General features: G+C 41.4%; 1 protein-coding gene and 1 long non-coding RNA gene across 3 annotated transcripts in view; one reads left to right on the top strand and one right to left on the bottom strand.

The window, feature by feature from the left end:
- Positions 1 to 682: 682 nt before the first annotated feature.
- LEPROT (leptin receptor overlapping transcript) lies at positions 683 to 19,031 on the bottom strand. Its single transcript, XM_061633349.1, has 4 exons — positions 18,801 to 19,031; positions 14,750 to 14,825; positions 13,919 to 14,105; positions 683 to 2,428 (listed from the first exon to the last, which is right to left on the bottom strand). Exons 1-4 carry the CDS (start codon positions 18,814 to 18,816, stop codon positions 2,312 to 2,314), a joined length of 396 nt encoding a protein of 131 aa, XP_061489333.1. The 5' UTR covers positions 18,817 to 19,031; the 3' UTR covers positions 683 to 2,311.
- The window catches only part of LOC133387789 (uncharacterized), a 34,976-nt gene continuing 32,850 nt past the window's right edge, over positions 18,197 to 20,322 (top strand). The window contains exons 1-2 of one of the 2 annotated variants that reach the window (XR_009763569.1): positions 18,197 to 18,501; positions 19,137 to 19,396. This is a non-coding gene — a long non-coding RNA (uncharacterized LOC133387789). Of the gene's footprint in view, positions 19,397 to 20,322 lie in introns of both variants that reach the window. The other variant, XR_009763568.1, reaches the window with a different exon arrangement.

Here is a 20,322-nt window from a genome sequence, read left to right as displayed (position 1 = left end):
TGTCCACCACTGGTTGGGGGACCCTCTGGAACAGCAGGGGAGTTGATGCAGGGTGAGAGAAAAATCAGCAAAAATCATGCATGTGTTCCCACACTTTCTGTTGGCAGGAACCTCCACAGAATGAATTTACAGAAAGATCCCTTCTGTGAATGGAAGGACATCACTGGATCAAACCCAGAAGCAGTGCAGATTTAGGCAAACCAGTGAGACAGGAATTTTTTAGAATCACTATCATTTGGAAATGCTATAAGGAGCAACTTATTTTGTAAGCCCACATGACTGTATTAAGTGATGAAAGAAACTATGTACATTAAAAAAAGATAATGCCTATTTGGTAACTTCTTAACCTGGAGGAAACAAAGAAACCTTAAGTTACACCTTCACTTCATCTTAGAACAAAACTTCTTGTTGAGTCTAACTAGAACCTCTGTTGTGTTAAATGAACAGTTCTCAGGTTTCTCTTGTCAGAGTTGATAAGTGCCAAAGATTATATAAAGGGAACAACAAATACTTAAAATTTAAGCTTGTATCGTTTACTAGGCAACAATTGCTGTCCACATTCATAAAGCAATTATTCTGGCTTTTGATCTACTGTGCTTTAAACAAGTTTACCATATATAAGGTTAGTGCAATCCTCACTTTTAATTTGCTGTAAAATGAAAAGGGACAGAATAATTCAGAATACATAGCACAAAAAGTATAATTTTATTAAGCTTAAAAAATGTTACCATTCCCAAACGTATTCCAATACTGCACAATTTCAGTTCTGCAAATGACATAGATTACAAAGGTTACAAAAGTTCATATATGTTGTATATGAAACACAGAAAAGGCTAGTCAAGAAGGAACACAAAGCAACTGTTTTTCCAAATGAAATACATGTAGCATTGTTTTCATGCATTCTAGAATCCATAGTAATTTTAGAGTAAGGGCACCTTAGAGTGTTTACTGGCAAGTAATTTGTTAAATTTTTATGGTGCCACAAGACTCTGCTGTTTTTTCCATACAATGAGAATCACTAAAGTATTTATTTAGTTAGTTAGTTACTGAATTTATGTCCTGCCCTTCCTCCTGAAGAAGCCCAGGGCAGCAAAGTAAATGAATGGTCACCAACACTGTCAGGATGACAAGCTTGGAGCATATCAATATCAGGCTCATGGTAATTGTTACAGCCCTAGTAGTAAGTCATTTTCACACAGGAGTAATTTGAGTTTATACCTTAAAAAATATGAAATGAATCTTTATTGCTAAGAGCCATAGGCTACCACAACTGAAAAATAAAAAGTTTCATCAGTTTATTTCAGCTATAAAAGAATGTGTGTGTCCATTTTAAATAGAAAAGCAATGGTTTGATACCTGCTAGAACAGAGGTAGCAAAACATTTCCCCCCAGTTTTGGAGGGCCCTCTTCTTGTGTCTCTTGTCATGAGACATGAAATAAGACCAGAGGCTATAGATTGCCCATCCCTATGCTAGAAAGTTAACATTATCAGTTACCATTACAATTAATCCTAGTAAAATATCAGATTGAAAGGGCACCAGTGTGGTATTGAGAGTGAAAGTGAAAGACAGGCTTTCAAAATATTAGAAAAGAGATCAAAGCTAAATTTCTATTCCTTTCCAGTGCAGCATAATTTATAAGGCAACTTTACAGCACGTGTCTATCAGAGGTAAATCCCACTGTCTTCAATTGAGTAAACTGATGTTTGGTGTACTGCCAGGCAAATGTGCATAGGATTGCAGCTTTAATCTTTTTACCTCCAATTTTATCATATCTTAAACCACTTTTAAAATGAATTCTCCCAAACTTTAGGCAAAATAGTATAAAACTGTCAATGTGTGAGAGACATTTGCAGGATTATGTCCCATTTTCTCAATCATGCAGAGGGTCAAGAACAGGTTTTTTCTAAATCTAGGCATCCCACAACGAACTTTTTTAAACACTGTATTTTGAAGTACTATAAACACTGAGTAATTTAAGAGTCCAGTATTCTGGGTACTTTACAAACATCATTATTAAAATGTCTTTGTGTTATTTTCATGAAGAAAAGCTTACTACAGGCAATTATTTCAGCACTTTGGCAAAATGAAACTTTTTGTATTTTGTGTGCCCTCAATAACTTTTTTCTACACCTCAGTTAAAAAAAAAAGGAACAAATGTTAAGTGCTGAAAAGTAACTTCAAACCACTACAACTCCATCCAACTTGCAAGATAGTCCCAATTTGCAAATATGTAGGTTATATATACATATACAAGAACAATATTAAGCTATTTGTAAGCTATAAAGTGCAGATCCATATTATAGTGATGTCTACCACTGCTCCCAGGTAAAATCATCTCCTCTTCCAAAGAGAACAAAAAACCCTAAAACTGTAAGGAAAATTACTGCATTGCCAGCCAGCACAAGGCAACAAGCTCCCCACTTGATCTGAAATACAAAATTAAAAAGAAAGAAAAAAAGATTAACCATCTATCCACTGATAGAACATGCATGTTATTTTGAGCATTAGAGAGGTACAAAGAAATACAACATCAGGATGCTAAAAGCGCTTAAGATGAAATAGTAAATTTTGAGTACCAAGCAAACTAACGCATTCAAAATCATTACATAGCTAGTAGTCATTACAGAACTCATTAAATATTTTGCTAAAATGCAGTGACATACAAATACTTGATAAACATAGTAAAATTGCTCAAGAGAGCAATTAATGAAAAGCTTGTAAGATGTTCTTTGAGAATTTTTCAAACTCATCAACAATGGAAGGGAATAATCATTTAGAATAATTTATGGCAGTCAGCCCTGGTCTTCTCACAACAACAAATTAAGTCTCCAGCTATCAGTAGAGATATGAAGACCTGGAACCACCACCTCCACACACATATAAGGCATGGTATTTAACTAACTCTTTCCACTAGCACAAGGACTAGTGCTACTGCAACTAGTTCACCCCCTTTTCTCCCCCCTGCATGCCCTGTGCCATCCCCAAATCTGCTCTGGAAGGTTGCCCAGGACAGATTTTTTCTTTTGGGGGGGGGGAGCAGGGGGGGAGAGATCATCCCATCGCACAATGAAAAATCCTTGCACTGTCAGAACAATCTACTTAGCGCTATGTTGAATACAACCCAAGGTTTCTCTCTCCCACCCAGAATGGACTGAAATGTGGGGAAAGCTGAAAATATAAATATGAGATATTTTATCTTTTTAGATGAGTGAAATGCTTTAAAAAAAAACTCTCAAAATAGTATTTTACATAGAATTTATGTTGTTTAAATCCCTTAGAGCCAAAAAATAAAAATGTTAAGGGATTATTCCATTGTACTGCTCTGGATTACTAGCACTGCAACCCTACATATGTCTACTCAAAAGTAAGTCCTACAAGTTCAATAGCGCTTCCTCCCAGATAAGTGGGCCTAGGATTACAGCCTGAACCAGCAACACTCTGAGGACCTGGAACTGGAAAGCTACTTTCAAATGTTGGAAGTTGACACAACATATTTGGTCAACCTGGGAACATCGTGGCTCTGTAACATCAAAGGAAGGTAGAAAGGCCTTTGCACAACACAGCTACTAATCTCTGTTGCTTCTCACTTGCCTCAGATTTCTCACCTTGTGCATCAAGTGAAACAAGCTGATGCTGTTTGAAAACATACATGCTATTAAAGAAAAAGCAGACATGGGGCATTGAGAAGCATGTTTCATAAAGCAGTCCATTTTCTAAAGTCCATGAGAGTCCAAGTGAAAGTTCAGAATCAGAAGTTCTAAATCTTTCATACACCAGTTGTTGTTACAAAAACAAACAGATTATGCTAGCATGGTCAATGATACATTGGTTTGGTTCAAACATAATTCTCCCCTTCCGACTGTGGCATTTTGAGCCAGGAACAAGCTGTGTGTGCACTCTCCTTGTTTTATGCTTCACTTCAATATTTTCAAGTTTTATTAAACTAATGTTTCTAAGTGTGAGGGACACAGAAAACTGTAAAAGCCAGACATATTGAATTAAGGTATAGTAGGAAAGCACTTATGATTTAATCCCATTCCCACAAACCAGTTGGTTAGACTGGTATCACCACATTACAGTGTGATAATGCTTAGAGGGCTGGACTAGGACCTGGGAAATCCCGATTCAGCCATGAAGCTTGCTGGGTGAACTTGAGCCAGTCACAGTCTTTCAGCCTAACCTACCTGAAAAGGGTTGCTGTGAGGAAAATAAGCCACTTTGAGCTCCTTAGAAGAAAAGTGGAATATAAATGTAATAGTAAAATAAAATAAAGTAAACTAAATAACAGCCATTTATCTCCTGGGATGGAGCAGGATTAGATAAATAATGTAAATATTCTTCTTATTATTATTATTATTTGATTTATATCCTGCCCTCCCTCCCAGCAGGAGCCCAGGGCGGCAAACAAAAGCAGTAAAAACATTCAAACATCATAAAAACAAACTTTAAAACACATTAAAACAAAACATCTTCAAAAACTTTACTTAAAAAAAGCTATCAAAACATCTTCTAAGATTAAAAACATTTTTTAAAAGAAAGTTTAAGAACATATTAAAAAGTAATTCCAACACAGATGCAGACTGGGATAGGTCTCAACTTAAAAGGCTTGTTGAAAGAGGAAAGTCTTCAATAGGCGCCAAAAAGATAACACAGATGGCGCCTGCCTAATATTTAAGGGGAGGGAATTCCATAATGTAGGTGCCGCCACACTAAAGGTCTGTTTCCTATGTTGTGCGGAATGGACCTCCTGATAAGATGGTATCTGCAGGAGGCCCTCACCTGCAGAGCAAAGTGATCGACTGGGTATATAAGGGATAAGATGGTCTTTCGGGTATCCTTGTCCCAAGCTGTATAGGGCATTGTATGCCAAAACTAGAACCTTGAACTTGGCCCGGTAGCAAATGGGCAGCCAGTGCAATTCTTTAAGCAGCAGAGTGACATGTTGGCGATACCCTGCCCCAGCGAGCAGTCTCGTCGCCGCATTTTGCACCAGCTGCAGCTTCCAGACCAACCTCAAGGGCAGCCCCACATAGAGAGCATTACAGTAATCCAGCCTGGAGGTTACCAGTGTGTGGACAACAGTGATCAGGCTATCCCGGTCCAGAAACGGCTGCAGCTGTCTTACCAGCCAAAGCTGGTGAAAGGCACTCCTAGCTACTGAGGTCACCTGGGCCTCTAGCGACAAAGATGAATCCAGGAGCACCCCCAGACTACGGACCAGCTCTTTCAGAGGGAGTACGACCCTATCCAAAGCAGGCAACTGACCAATTATCCAAACTCGGGAACCACCAACCCACAGTGCCTCTGTCTTGCTAGGATTCAGACTCAGTTTATTGGCCCTCATCCAGCCCACCACCGAGTCCAGGCAGTGGTCCAGGGCTCACACGGCCGCTCCTGATTCAGATGTTACGGAGAAATAGAGCTGGGTATCATCAGCATACTGCTGACACCTCACCCCAAAGCTCCTGATGACTGCTCCCAAGGGCTTCATATAGATGTTAAACAGCATGGGGGACAAGATGGTACCCTGCAGCACCCCACAGCACAACTGCTAGGGGGCTGAAAGACAGTTACCCAATGCTATTATCTGAGAACGACCTTGGAGACAGGATCGGAACCACAGTAAAACAGAGCCTCCAATACCCATCTCAACAAGTTGGCCCAGAAGGATACCATGGTCAAAGGTATCAAAAGCCGCTGAGAGATCAAGTAAGAATAACAGGGTCGCACTCCCCCTGTCCTTCTTCCGATAAAGGTCATCTATCAGGGCGACCAAGGCCAATTCAGTCCCATAACCAGGACTGAACCCAGACTGGGATGGGTCAAGATAATCTGTTGCATCCAAGAGTACCTGCAATTGCTGCGCCACAACCCTCTCAATCACCATCCCTTAAAAGGAGATATTTGCGACCCGTTGGTAGTTGTCACAAACCAATGGGTCCAGGGTGGGTTTTTTAGGAGTGCTCGGATCACCACCTCTTTCAAGGCGCCTGGAACCACTCCCTCCCACAATGATGCATTGACCACACCCTGGATCCACTTGGTCAAACCCCCTGGGCAAGCTTTAATAAGCCAAGAAGGGCAAGGGTCCCGAAGACACGTTGCTGGCAGCATTATTGCAAGCACCTTGTCTACGTCATCAGGCCACATCAACTGAAACCGTTTCCAAGAAGTTGCAGTAGATGTTGTACTGGACACCTCACTGGGGACTACATTAGATGTGGATGGGGCATTAAGACTGCTACGGAGGCGAGCAACTTTACCCTCAAAGTGCCTTGCAGACAATTCATAGTGGGCCTCCAAAGGGTCTAAAACTCCATTTCCTGGAGTTGATGTCAACAGACTCCTGACAATACAGAAAAGCTCTACTGGACGGCTACTTGAGGATGCGATGGAGGCAGAGGAGTGGGCCTTCTTCACCGCCCTCACCACCACACAGTAGGCACAATTATGATGTTTTACTCGTGCCCGATCAGCCTCACAGCACATCTTTCGCCACTTGCGCTCTATATGTGCTAAATATGAGGTCAAGATAGCTAGTTCTGTCTACGGTTGCACTTGTAGTCTGATCTTCTGCTTCTTTATTGAGAAGCACATCCCAGTGAGTTCAATGAGGATGAGTCCCAGGAAAATGCACATAGGACTGCAGCATTACAGTGAATGATGAAGTGCTAATGATACAAACTTGATAGTAACATTCTTTAGCTCAGTATATAGATTTATTGCTACTTCTTAATTATTATATTATATGTGTTTATTTTCTGAGCTTTCTAAATATTCAAAGTTTTAATTTTTTTTAGAATGGTATTACTCCTACTGGTAGTAATGTTTTTATAGAAGCACCTCAAAAAGCTATAAACTGTATAGTGATTGCAGTAAACAAAATGAAGGTGTTAATATATGGGTTTATTCTTTGTTTCAGTTATAAGCCTGTTCTTAGCACAAAGTTGATTCTTTCCTTTTATTTATTAATATTTTCCCAATTAGTAAAAACTAAGATATACCTAAATATCCTGCACAGCAGTAACTTGCAACGCCATTTCTTACTTTGGCAATATTTGGAAATATTGGCTGCATTTAGACAGCAGTTTATTCCATTTTCCCGAAATTGCTTTACCTGATAATTTCTGCATTTTAGTTATCTTTTACACAACATAAAAGCCACTTCCGGAAATCTAGCAGAATATAGTGGATGCTTAGGGCTCATTTTCATATTAATTGCTTCCAGAAAAAAGCCATTAACCCAGAAAATCACTGGAGTAAATTGACAAAATTTGGGGTGGTATACCAGGATACAGTTCTTTTCTGTAGTTTTCATGGGGTAACCATGTGGGACAGAATTGTGCATGTGCGGAAAGGGAAACTCCCATGCCCAGCACTTCCAAGGATGCAGTTCCTGTCCCTCCTGCGAGTCCAACGCCAGAGCAGTTGGGAAGCAACTCCCTGATTGTGCCATCCATGGCTGCGCAGGAATCCCTGCCGGACACTTCAAATGCTTCTGAGTTCAGGACTATAGGTTTTCTAAGGTTTTGTTTTGAAAGGAGCTTATGGGAAGTAGCAGAATGTCATGGGGGGGGTTTCAATTTAACATTGCAGAATGCGAAAAATCCATGCTGGCTATAGTATACAGCAGCCACACTTGTGGTTGTATAAAAATGAACACAATATACCCTTTGTATAAATGCAGCCATTGTTTCAATGCAACTGAGGCTGCAAACCTATGCAGATCTGCTTGGGGGTAATGCTGAAATCTAAACACCTTTACTGCAGAGTAAGTCCCACTGAACTTAGGGCAGCTTATTTCAAAGGACTGCCCTGCACATCTCAGTTAATTCAGTGGGACAAAGCCAAGTAAACAAGCTTAAAGTCAAGCTGCATGACATTCATACTTTTACATTTCATATATAAGACATATAAATTATCACATAGAATTGTATTAGCTTATCCATTATTCGTTTTAGGTTCTATGAGTAATATTTCATTTTTATAAGAATTGTACAGATTTTATGTATTTCACTAAAAAACAAAAACCTATAGAAATGTTTTCCCCCATGATGTATTTACAGATTTTACATCTCCAGCCTTTCGCAAAACATCTGTTCATACGAGAAGGAATTAGAGCTCTCTCTAGTGGTAGGACTGTATTATTTATTCTTGTTTCATATTCTTCACAAAGAGAAATAGGCTAAACAGCAGAAGAAAGATGTAAAGTGCTACTACTGGAACATAAATGAATCAAAATCTTGGAAAGGAGAATTTTAGAGACAACAAATTTCATGAATCTCTACTAAGGCTTTGGAGTAAGGGAATCAGAAATAATATTGGTAATACAGAAATATGAGAAATACATAAATATTTATTTTATGTGGTCCTGTTCTGGTAACAAAATACAATGGCTTAATTGTTAAGGCAAAACTCAAGCTCACCAGCAACATAAAAGTATATTTCATTTAACCCACCCTATTGTGTTCTCAAAGTGAAAAAACAAACAGAACTATAATCAAGGGAGAAATGTAAATAGGGTGAAAAAAACATCATGAGTAGAAAGGAAGTTTTAAGTAGAGCAAGCAGGAGACTAGACTTAAAGAGGATTTCTCAGTGGATATAAGAAGCAAGACAGCCATCATGTCTGTGAGAAAAGGGAATGCTACATCATCAGGCATTCTCCTACCCAGTGCTGTTGCACTTATCCCATCCCCTCTCGCCACCGGCAACCACCATGAGGAGGAGAGAAAACACAGTCACTTGCTAGGGCAGCAATTCTAGTCAATTGATGCTGCAGTCAGTTACTGCTGCTGGCTGAGGTGACAAAGCAACAGACCTGAATACAGCAAAGACAACATCTGCACTATCTAATACAAGCACTGAGAAATAATTCAGAGGAGCCAAACATTAACGCATGTTAGAGTTCATATTCTTACAATAGTAATTGTTGTTATCAGTCATCTAAGCACATAGTAGTTCCTTCTGCCCTCCTACTCTCACTGGATTTAGAAAATTGGCAGGGCAGATAATTAAAAGCAGTATTATGTCTTACCATGCACATGCAAACACATATGTGCATGTAAAGGAGCTCTCTTCATCAAAGTCAAGTAATGCAATCCAGAAAGTGAGTGTTAACTATACCCATTATTGCCAGCTGTGCATTTCAACCCTTCTGGATTGCAGTTAGATAACATTTAGTGCAGAGATTATTGGGGGGGGGTATTCATCTGAAAAATCTTATTTTGAAATTTTTTTATAAAAAAAGACAATGATAAAGAATTCACACATTACAAGAAGATCACTAGAAAAGGCAACCAAAATTATTAAGAAGATGAAACAACTCCCCTATGAGGAAAGGTTGCAACATTTGGGGGTGACATAAAGAAGCGTATGAAATTATACATGGCATGGAGAAAGAAGTTAGAGAAAAAGTTCTCTCTCTCTCTCTCTCTCTCTCTCTCATAACACTAGAACTTGTGGACATCCAATGAAGCTGAAATGCTTCAACAGAAAGAAGAAGGTGCTTCTTCACACTTCACATGGTTAAATTATGGAATTTGCTTCCACAGGAGGCAGTGATGGCCAGCAACTTGGATGGCTTTAAAAAAAAGGATTACACAAATACATGGAGGATAAGGCCAACAATGGCTACTAGCCACAATGGCTATGCTTTGGCCCCATGGTTGGAGGCAGTATGCTTCTGAATACCAGTTGCTGGAAACTGCAGGAGGGGAGAGTGTTCTTTCATAGAACCGTACAGTTGAAAGGCCATCAAGTCCAACCCCCACTCACTCAGACCCTTCTTGTGGCTTCCCACAGCTTGAAGTCCCAAGGCAAAACATGTGCTATCCCCAACCTTCTGAATGGGGTTTCGCTAAATGCACTTAGAAGCTGTCTTCAGATCTTGGTGGTGAAGTCAGGAGCAGAGGGTTGGCAAGAGATGGGCTGCACCTCACGAGGACTGGGAAGAATCTCTTTGGCAGAAGTATGGCAGAAGTATGGCAAAACTCATCAAGAGGGCTTTAAACTAAAGCCTCTGGGGGATGGAGATGATAGCTTAACTACCGATCCAAAGACAGCGGGTTGTAAATGCAATGATTTGAAGGGTACAGCAGACACTGTGAGAGAGAAAGGGATGCACGGCAAAGCTCACGGTATATTAATGGAGGAATCCAATCGGGACAAAAGAGACTTCTGGTGTCTATATACCAACGCGCGGAGCTTGGGAAACAAGCAAGGGGAGCTTGAAGTCTTAGTGCATCAAGGCAAATATGACATCATAGGGATAACAGAAACTTGGTGGGATGACTCCCATGATTGGAATATAGCCATTCAAGGATATAAACTCTACAGAAAGAATAGAAGCAACAGAAAAGGAGGGGGAGTAGTGTTATACGTCAAAGACAAATACACCTCTATGGAAATCCAAGAGAGCGAACAAAGGGGTCTGGTAGAGACCATTTGGGTAAAAATAAATGGAGAAACAAATGAAACCGACATGGTAGTAGGTGTCTACTACAGACCCCCTGGCCAAGAAGAGGTGGTAGACGAGGCCTTTCTCAAACAAATCTCTGAAATCTCAAGGAGGCAAGAAGTAGTAGTGATGGGGGACTTCAACTACCCGGATATCTGCTGGGAGACAAACTCTGTGAAGCACAAAGCCTCCAACAAATTCCTGATGGGCCTTGCTGATAATTTCCTCTTTCAAAAAGTAGAAGAAGGAACAAGGGGATCGGCAATCCTGGACCTTATCTTAACTAACACGGATGAATTGGTCACGGGAATTAAAGCGGTCGGTACCTTGGGGGAAAGTGACCACGTAATGCTGGAATTCGGGATTCTGGGGAAAGCCAAAGAAGAATATAGTCAAACATGGACCTTGGATTTCAGGAAAACCGATTTTAGCAAGCTCAGGGAAATGATGGGTAGGATCCCGTGGCTAGATAGACTAAAGAAAAAAGGAGCCCAAGAAGTGTGGGAGTTCATGAAGAACGTATTACAAAAAGCGCAATCGCAAACAATTCCAAAGAGGAAGAAAAATGGAAGACATCGGAAAAAGCCAATGTGGCTACACGGAAGACTGGTGGAGGAGGTAAAAGTAAAAAAGAGCATGTATAAAGAATGGAAGGAAGGACGCATCACCAAGTACCGACGAGTGGCTCGGGCTTGCAGGAATAGCGTAAGGAAAGCTAAAACCCAGAATGAGCTGAGGCTGGCGAGGGAAGCGAGGAACAACAAAAAGGGTTTTTTCAGATATGATCCAAGCAAGAGAAAGACCAAGGAAACGGTGGGACTGCTGCTCAATGAGGATGGCAAAATGTTAACAGATAACAAGGAAAAAGCAGAACTGCTCAACGCCTATTTTGCCTCCGTTTTCTCCCAAAAAGGGAACAGTGTGCAACCTTGCATCGGTAGCAATCTCAGGAAGGGGTCGGGATTGCAGTTCAAGATTGATAAGGAGATAGTCAGGAAATACCTAGTTAACCTAAATGAGTTCAAATCTCCAGGGCCTGATGAACTGCATCCCAGAGTATTGAAGGAACTTGCAGATGTACTCTCAGAACCTCTTGCCATCATCTTTGAGAAATCATGGAGAACGGGAGAGGTGCCGGAGGATTGGAGACGGGCAAACGTCGTCCCGCTCTTTAAAAAGGGTAAAAAAGAAGATCCGGGGAATTACAGGCCGGTCAGTCTGACTTCAATACCGGGAAAGATATTAGAATGGATAATAAAAGAGTCCATTGGCAACTATCTAGATGACAATGCTGTGATTAGAAGGAGCCAGCATGGGTTTGTCAAGAAAAAATCCTGTCAAACTAATCTCATCTCTTTTTTTGATCGGGTCACTTGCTTAGTAGATGGTGGAAATGCTGTAGATGTCATCTATCTAGATTTCAGCAAGGCGTTTGACAAAGTCCCCCACGACCTTTTGATTAGCAAACTAGTCAAATGCGGACTACATGGAAATACTCTCAGGTGGATTCACAACTGGTTGGAAAACCGTACTTGAAGAATGGTCGTCGGTGGCTCTGCTTTGGACTGGAAGGAGGTCTCAAGTGGAGTGCCACAGGGTTCTGTCCTGGGGCCGATACTCTTCAACATTTTTATCAATGACTTAGATGATGGAGTGGAGGGAAGCCTTATGAAGTTTGCGGATGATACGAAACTGGGAGGGATAGCTAACACAATGGAAGACAGGAATAAAATCCAAAGGGACCTGGATAGACTAGAAAATTGGGCTGAAATTAATAAAATGACATTCAATAAAGACAAATGCAGGATTCTGCATTTAGGCCACAAAAACAAAATGCATGGGTACAGGATGGGAAATACCCGGCTTAGCAGTAGTGCGTGTGAGAAGGACCTTGGAATTGTAGTGGATCGCAAGTTGAACATGACCCAGCAGTGTGATGCTGCGGCAAAAAAGGCAAACGCGGTTTTGGGCTGCATAAACAGAGCTATAGTTTCCAGGTTGAGGGAAGTAATAGTCCCACTATATTCTGCATTAGTCAGGCCTCATTTGGAATACTGCGTTCAGTTCTGGGCGCCTCATCTTAAGAAAGATATAGACAAGTTAGAGTGGGTTCAGAAGAGGGCGACGAGGATGATAGCCGGTATGGAGAACAAGTCTTATGAGGAAAGGTTGAAGGAACTTGGCATGTTCAGTCTGGTGAAGAGAAGGCTGAGGGGTGACATGATTGCACTCTTTAAGTACCTGAAGGGCTGTCACATAGAGGAGGGTACAGATTTGTTCACTGCTGCCCCAAAGGGTAGGACTAGGTCTAATGGTTTTAAGTTGCAGGAGCGTAGATTCAGATTGGACATTAGAAGGAACTTCTTGACAGTAAGGGCAGTTCGGCAATGGAACCGACTGCCTAGGGAGGTGGTGGGATCCCCTTCGCTGGATGTCTTCAAGCAGAGGCTGGACAGCTATCTGCGGGAGATGCTCTAGCTGTGGATTTCCTGCTATGAGCAGGGGGTTGGACTCGATGGCCTACAAGGCCCCTTCCAACTCTATGATTCTATGATTCTATGACCTGCACACATGGGGATATTGAGAATGGGAGTGGGGGCATGCACACACACTCCCAGAGCCATCACAAATAAGGAAGTTAGCCATGGTGGTGTGTGGCTCACACTCAGCACTTCTCTTTATAACAATGTCTGAGGCAGCTACAGCCACAGCAATCACCCTTATTCCCAAAATCCCTGGGCCCTATCCCCAATGCATATATCAGGGTCTAAGCCCAAAGGTACTGAGATTAAGGAAGTCAGTGTTGGCAGCAGTTGTCTCACCCTGAGTTGTAATGGGAAGTGCAGAGCCAACTGGGGGGGCATTTGGCCTGGGTCTCAAGCTCAAAGGGAGCCTCATATTTAGACACTTGTTAATTTGGGGGCATTTGATAAGTTTAGCAACTGGTTTTATGCGCTTCGGGCTAAAATGTGACACATTCCCTCAACTTAGAGCAGCAAATTTACGCAAGTAAGAGATGTGATTTGGTAAAAGACAAAGGGTAGAAAAGCATTTGTTAAACAAAAATATATTTAAATTATGGGTCACTCTGTTTTGGTGCCTCCAGCAAGTGTTGGAGTAAAGCAGCTGCAGCTAACTTCTTTATTCTCAGTGCTACTGGGTCCAATTCCCCCAACTGAGAGGTTAGCAGTGGCACCCTCATCCAGTACTTCTGTTTACAGCAATGAACAATTTGTAAAAATGTAAACTTTTCTTTTCTTTTCGTTAAAGTGGACAGTGTCCCATTATGCCAGGTGCTGGTGCCAGGCCTGATCTATTGTGTACAAGTTAACTAGAAATTATTAGATCACCCATTTGTCAAGTGTCTATTTGCATGGTGATGTAGCATACACCAGAAAAACAGGACTTTGAAAGAGATAGACAAATCAACGTTTATTTTCTTGCAATAAAATCTTACCACTTCAACACGTGCAAGAATGATAGGAAATCCAAAGGCAGAAACGACAATTCCAGTTGTGAAGAAATATGCCAACTCCCTGCAGGCGCTACTTGCAGCATCTGTATCGTCGTTTATTCTTTTTGCAATGAAGTGAGGAATAGGACTTATAAAGTAAAATATCAAGACAAATAATGGCCAATAGACTCTGTAGAATGATAAACACAAAGGAAGAGAGAAGTTAAGGCAGTTTAAAATTAACTTTATGCACAGCCTATTATCTTCCTTTCAAATCATGACAGATAAGCACAGAACCATACACTCAATTATGTACATGGCAGCAATTCACTGAAACGTAAATAAGGTCCTAAACGTTTGTTCTTTGATCCACTTCAAGGTACCCAGTCTTGCATCCCAACTGCATTTTACTCTTCATTCTTTCTCCACTCCTTGCTTTCTGCAGTTTCATCTACTATCCCCATATGGCTTAGATTGTAATCTCTGAATCTTCTGCCAGTCTACTGCCCTGCATCGTCTCCATGTGACAAGGCAATTTCTTTTCCTCAACCCCTACTTGCGTAGCAAGGATTTGCCAAACTACCATAGCTTCATTTTCCTTCTCCACCGTCAGACTGCTCTCCCATACACTAACCCCATTGAAGTCTCTGATGTCGCTCATCCCACTCATCTCTCCCTTAGCCTTCTAATGTAGACTCAATTCAAACTAAAAAAATTAAAGCATGCAAGTTGCATTCCTAAACCGCTTGCTTAGAAATTTCATTCCAAATAAACATGCTTGCAACAAACAAGCGAATGGAATACTGACAAATCTCAAAATTAATACATTCTTACCCGTAACGTTCTAGGGCACACCCCAACATAAGAAACGTCAGGCCAATGACTCCAGTGAATGATAAGCCAACCAGGCCTACAGAAGCAGAAATAAAAAAAATGACATCACTAATCTTTTTAAAATTAATTTGTACAATCACTTTCGAATTACTATCATGTAATAAATTCTGTGTAGTTAAATTCTCAACTCACAATACATAGCCTCCATCTGTACTATACATTTAAAGCAGTGTCATAACACTTTAAACAGTCATGGCTTCCCCCCAAGCATACTGGAAACTGTAGTTTGTTACGGGTGCTGAGAGTTATTAGGAGACCCCTATTTCCCTCACAGAGCGAAGGTTCACACAGTGATTTACAATCAATCCCTCTTCCCAGGGAACTCTGGGAACTGTAACTCTGTGAGGAGAATAGGAGTCTTATAACCACTATTAGTACCCTTAACAAACTACAGTTCTCAGGATTCTTTGGGGGAAGACATGACTGTTTAAAGTGGTATGATACTTCTTTAAATAAATAGTGCAAAAGGGGCTTAAAGTAATCCAATATTGCAGTGAAATGCCTCCTAATGTGGAAGTTGTCCTATCTCAGAGGTGGGCCTAATTCAGGCTTGTTGGATTCACTTTATTTTTCCAAGACCCCCAAGATCTACCAATCAGTGCCAAGTTCAAAAGACATACAGTTGGAATTAAAGAACAAGGAGACCCTGAGCATATTCTAAAACTAGGAATTTGTTTCCAGTACCAGAACTGAATTGAGCTCCCAGTCATTTCAAATAAAAGTCCACTCCTGGCTAGTTTTCCTCATTTCAGCCAACAAATTTTGGTGGAAAAATCATTTTGTTGCTGCCAGGGCCGGTGCCAGAGGGTGGCCAGGTTGGGCCCTGGCCAAGGTCCCCTGTGGACCAAAGGAGCCCCTGAAGGGCCCCTCCTTAGGGTGGTGCTCCCATCTGTGATCTGCAGCAGCATCAGGTCCTGCAAACTGACCCTGCCGCGGATCGCAGAAAAGGAGCTCCCAGGCACCCCGCCAATACAGACAGCGCAGGCCTTTTTTCTTTCTTTTAAAGATGTTTTGCTTTAATATATTTTAAAGTCTGTTTTTATGATGTTTTAAAGTGTTTTAGCGCTTTTGTTTGCCACCCTGGGCTCCTATTGGGAGGAAGGGCAGGATATAAATCAAATAATAAATAAATGAAATAAATAAATAAATAACCCCACCTGCCCCACTACCTCTCCCATCAGTGTGAATGCCATGTGCACATGCCTGTCATCATCCAAGATGGTGGTGGGGGTTTCCCTAAGGGGATAATGCCCCCCACTGCATGCATGTCATTCACACAATACGAGAGGTAGGTGGGGTACATGGGTGGGCTTATTAGCTCCGTGCTGCCTGTATTCAGGAGAGTGTTGGGTAAGGTTGCCATATTCCATTTCCAAAAATCCAGGCAGGCTAATTTGCTAATTATGCAAATTAAGCGTATTAATGGTTGCATTGTCCAGTTGTTTTGGTTTTGGGCCTAGAAATTATCACCAAAAACTGGGAGAGGATGTGAGGAATCTTTTTTTTTTAACTTAAATGTTCAACCTTAAATGCCTACACTCTAGTTTCCAATACTTTAGAATATTTATTATTTATTGGATTTATAACCTGCCCTCAGGGCAGCTTACAAAAACAGTAAAAATACACAATCAGTCAATTAAAAGCAATATTGTGACTGAGAGATTGTCTTAGCAACAATTAAGAAATGTGAAATGAATGCTACAACCTGTAACAGATAGAAATCAAGATTTCAGTATGATCACTTCAGTCAATAATCTTATCTAATTAGTTTCAAAGCAATAATAATAATAATAATAAATTTAATTTCTTCGTCGCCTATCTGGCCAATGGCCACTCTAGGCGACTTACAAAATTGTTAAAATACAATAGAAAAATACAGTAATACAATATAAAACAATATATCTGCAGCAACAATATTAAAACTGGGCAGGAGGCATTACAGTTATAACAATTAACTCTCCCCGGATACCCCGAAGGCCTGCTGAAAGAGCCAGGTCTTTAAGGCTTTCCGAAACACATTTAGGGAAGAGGCGTGCCGGAGATCTTGTGGGAGGGAGTTCCAAAGAGTGGGGGCTTTCCAACACCAGACTATACTCCTGCATAAATTTGAAGTATCTGAAGACACTCAAGCTTATGCTTATGCTGAGCAGTAAATTGAAGATCAGCAAGTAAATAGAAATGATATATTCTATCTTCTATTTAATATACCACTAAAAAGAACAGAACCTTGGTGTGCAGCAAGGTTTGCCTGAACTTCAGACTATTTTGAGCGTACAATGTATATGGAGTCCAGCCAAAAATAGTAGGAGTAAAAATATTTATATACTGCTTTTTAAGAAAAAGTTCCCAAAGTGGTTTACATAGCAAAATATATGATGTTTGAAATTTGGCTGTATGCAAGAAGATAGCTACAAACCAATCTTTTCATTTCGAATTTTAAATAAAGGAAATTATCCCCAGTCCTTGTAAAAACAATAATTGGGCTTTGCATATAAGAAATAGTAATAAAGAAAATGGATCCTGTAAATATGTGCTGAGTGCATACTACAGCACTAAATTCTAAGCTTGCCTCTGTTAATTTGGCATTAGGAATAAGGGATTTTAGCCCTGCCAGGAGGCAGACATGTAGCACCAAAATATACCACATAGTAAGCAAATAACTTTTCCCAAGCTGGTGAGTATGGGGTGGATTGTTCCTTTCCTACTGGTCTTAAGGGGAGGGGGAAGGTTCCATCCCCCATTGCACTCAATATATATAGTGTGTGTGTGTATGTGTATGCGTGTGTGTGTATACATACATACACCCACACACACATCCATCCATCCCTAGGGAGGAAATGAAGTACATGATCTTTGGTGGGGAGATGCCTGCTAGTCATTATGAAGAATATATGTAAAAAATACTATTTAACCTTTTCTGAATTGCTGAACAGAGGCTCTGCCGGGCAACTGGATGAACGAGGCTGCATTCCAATGCAACTTTACTTGGGAGTAAGCACCTGGTGGGGGAAGGGCTGAAAAATTCAAATATGAATACTTCCGCCTTTTCTACAGAGAGGCTTGCTTTTCTATCTTGTATTTGTTCAGGGGAGGAAGCATTTGGATTCAAACCCCTTTATTCCATCCTCCATGATGGCAGGCAGACCCTCCCATTGCATTCACCACTTAAGACATACCCTGAGAGACAGAGACAATTGAGATGAAGGCAGCTTCTCTTTGCGGTGCACTTATTTTCTTGGTGACAAGAAACAGAGGTATAAGTCAAAAAGTTGATAAGAACTACATAATTTTGCTTTTGGTCCAATCAGAACACAGAAGAACAGAAGACGAGCCTGCTGGACCAGGTCAATCTAGCCCAGCATCCTGTTCTCACAGTGGCCAACCAGATGCCTATGGAAAGCCCACAAGCAGGACCTGAGTCTAAGAGCACTCTCTCCTCCTGCGGTTTCCAGGGTCGGCAATCAGGGGCATATCCCAAAGAAAGTCTGGTTTGGGTTGAAGGTGACCAAATACAAAGGAGGCCAGCGCTCCTGACCTTTTAATAGGTTTCAAGGAAAAGGAATATTCAGCAAAATCCGGTTTGCTCGTCTGCATATGACCTGGCAAAAGTTCCTGTTCTATGCAGTTGCTACAGAGAAAGGCGCCCTGCCCTCTTCGGCGCCTGGAAGCCTTGAGCTTCCGCACTTCCCCGGGTACGTCAGAGCAACTCAGAAAAGGCGTAGGGAAAGACACCGATACTAGCAAAGACAGAACGCAAACGTTTGCTTTCCAACAGATTGGCGGAAGGGAGGGACTTCAGATTCGGCTCCCTAGCCATGAAGCCTAAACATTTATAGGGCAACCGGTTGATGGCTAAGATGAGACGCTGGACTTTCGAGGAGAGGGGCGGGAATGCAGTAGCCATAGCGACGGCGGGACAAGGCAGAGAAAGGGCGACGGGAGGAAGAGAAGAGAAAGACCGTCCGTCGGAGGGAGAAAAACGGTCCAATACCTTTAATCCCCGCCATGTCCCCCTTCCTTTGTGGGGTGATTTTCGCTCTCCGGACTACGAAGCAGAGGAGGAGGAGAATGTGCTGCCTTCTTCCGCCTTCTGTTCACGTGGCCTTATCATAACCCTTCCCCTTCCCATAGGAAAAAAAGAAGCTGCCGTACACACTTTTTCAAAAAGACTCTTGTCACGTCAATGAAGCGCGTAGCTGGGCTCCAAAGTATTTGTGGCAGCCCCTCTCCGATGCTTCAGCGACCTGTTGTGATAATTAGGGTCAGTGAGGTGCTTTTTCCTGAGAAATTCCCCTCAAAATGTTGACTGTTCCGTTGCTTCTTTCAGCTGTTCAAACATCTGCTTGTAATTCATCTACCCGAATCACCCGTTCGGGTGGGTGCACAATTCCCAGCTCAGCGCAGGATTGTGAATTGGACAGTCTTGGGCGAATAACAGAGCACTTCTACATGCACCTCAGCGGATATAGCCCACTTTCGCTATCAAGCAAGAATAACTAACAGGTTGGACACACGTTCATTAATATGGCGCAAGCTCCGCGTGTTGCCCGTAAACTATCATGCCAGCGCCAACTAGGATATTACCAGGTAGGCCTGTAAATGGGGGGATGGGGTGCTGCCCCCTCAGGATTTTTTGTGTGTGTGACATTGTCTTTTTCATTTGTGACATGACAATAGCAACCTCCATTTAAAGCAGGATAGCTTGTGTTAAGAACAGGAGCAATGTAAGAATAGGACCCTTTGAAAAATTGAGTGAATAAGGAAGGGCAAGTGCACAACACAACAAAAGGCTTATCTGGAAGAGTCTCCAAAAGTCTGCTCACTCAAGACTTTTCCCTGCGGGAGGGTGGATGTTTCATGATCACAGTTGGCCTACAGTTACTTAAATGATACTGGGGGTGGGGGGAACAGCTTTTTTAGTAATATATGACCCTTAGCAGAGAGTTAAATATTAGACCTTTGTATTAGAGACTAGAGTTAGATTCCACCCCTTGGACTTTGTTTTGCTCTGCTTTTCATTTTCATCACCAAGCCAGCAATAAACATTTTTGTTTGCCTGCAGTAAGAAGTGTTGCTGGCTTGTTTATTCTGTAGTTATTAAAGTGAGTAGAGAGCAGGATTGGGTGCTTACTGCTAAAGGGTGAGATAAAGAGATAACTTAAAGTGATCTGAAAAAAATGGCTACCCTTTATTCTTTTAAAGCACTGACTATACTCACAATCGTAATGGCTATTTTCTTTTTCTTGATGGCAAAGGATGAAAACAGCCCTAGAGCAATAGAAATACTGTTGTGTATACTAGATAGGTAGCTGGCTGGACACCAAAAATGTAACTCAGGCCTAATGTCTGGTTTGTTTGTTTGTTTGTTTATTGCATTTATATACCACCCCATAGCCAAAGCTCTCTGGGTGGTTTACAACAATTAAGAACATTAAAAACAAACAATTTAAACCATTAAAACCCATAAAAACCAATAAGCAAGTTAAAAACGCATGTTATTCAAATGCTGTTAA

The sequence above is a fragment of the Rhineura floridana genome, chromosome 6, assembly GCF_030035675.1.
Source record: "Rhineura floridana isolate rRhiFlo1 chromosome 6, rRhiFlo1.hap2, whole genome shotgun sequence".
Classification (NCBI taxonomy): Eukaryota; Metazoa; Chordata; class Lepidosauria; order Squamata; family Rhineuridae; genus Rhineura; species Rhineura floridana.
This window is presented reverse-complemented; position numbering and strand designations above follow the sequence as displayed.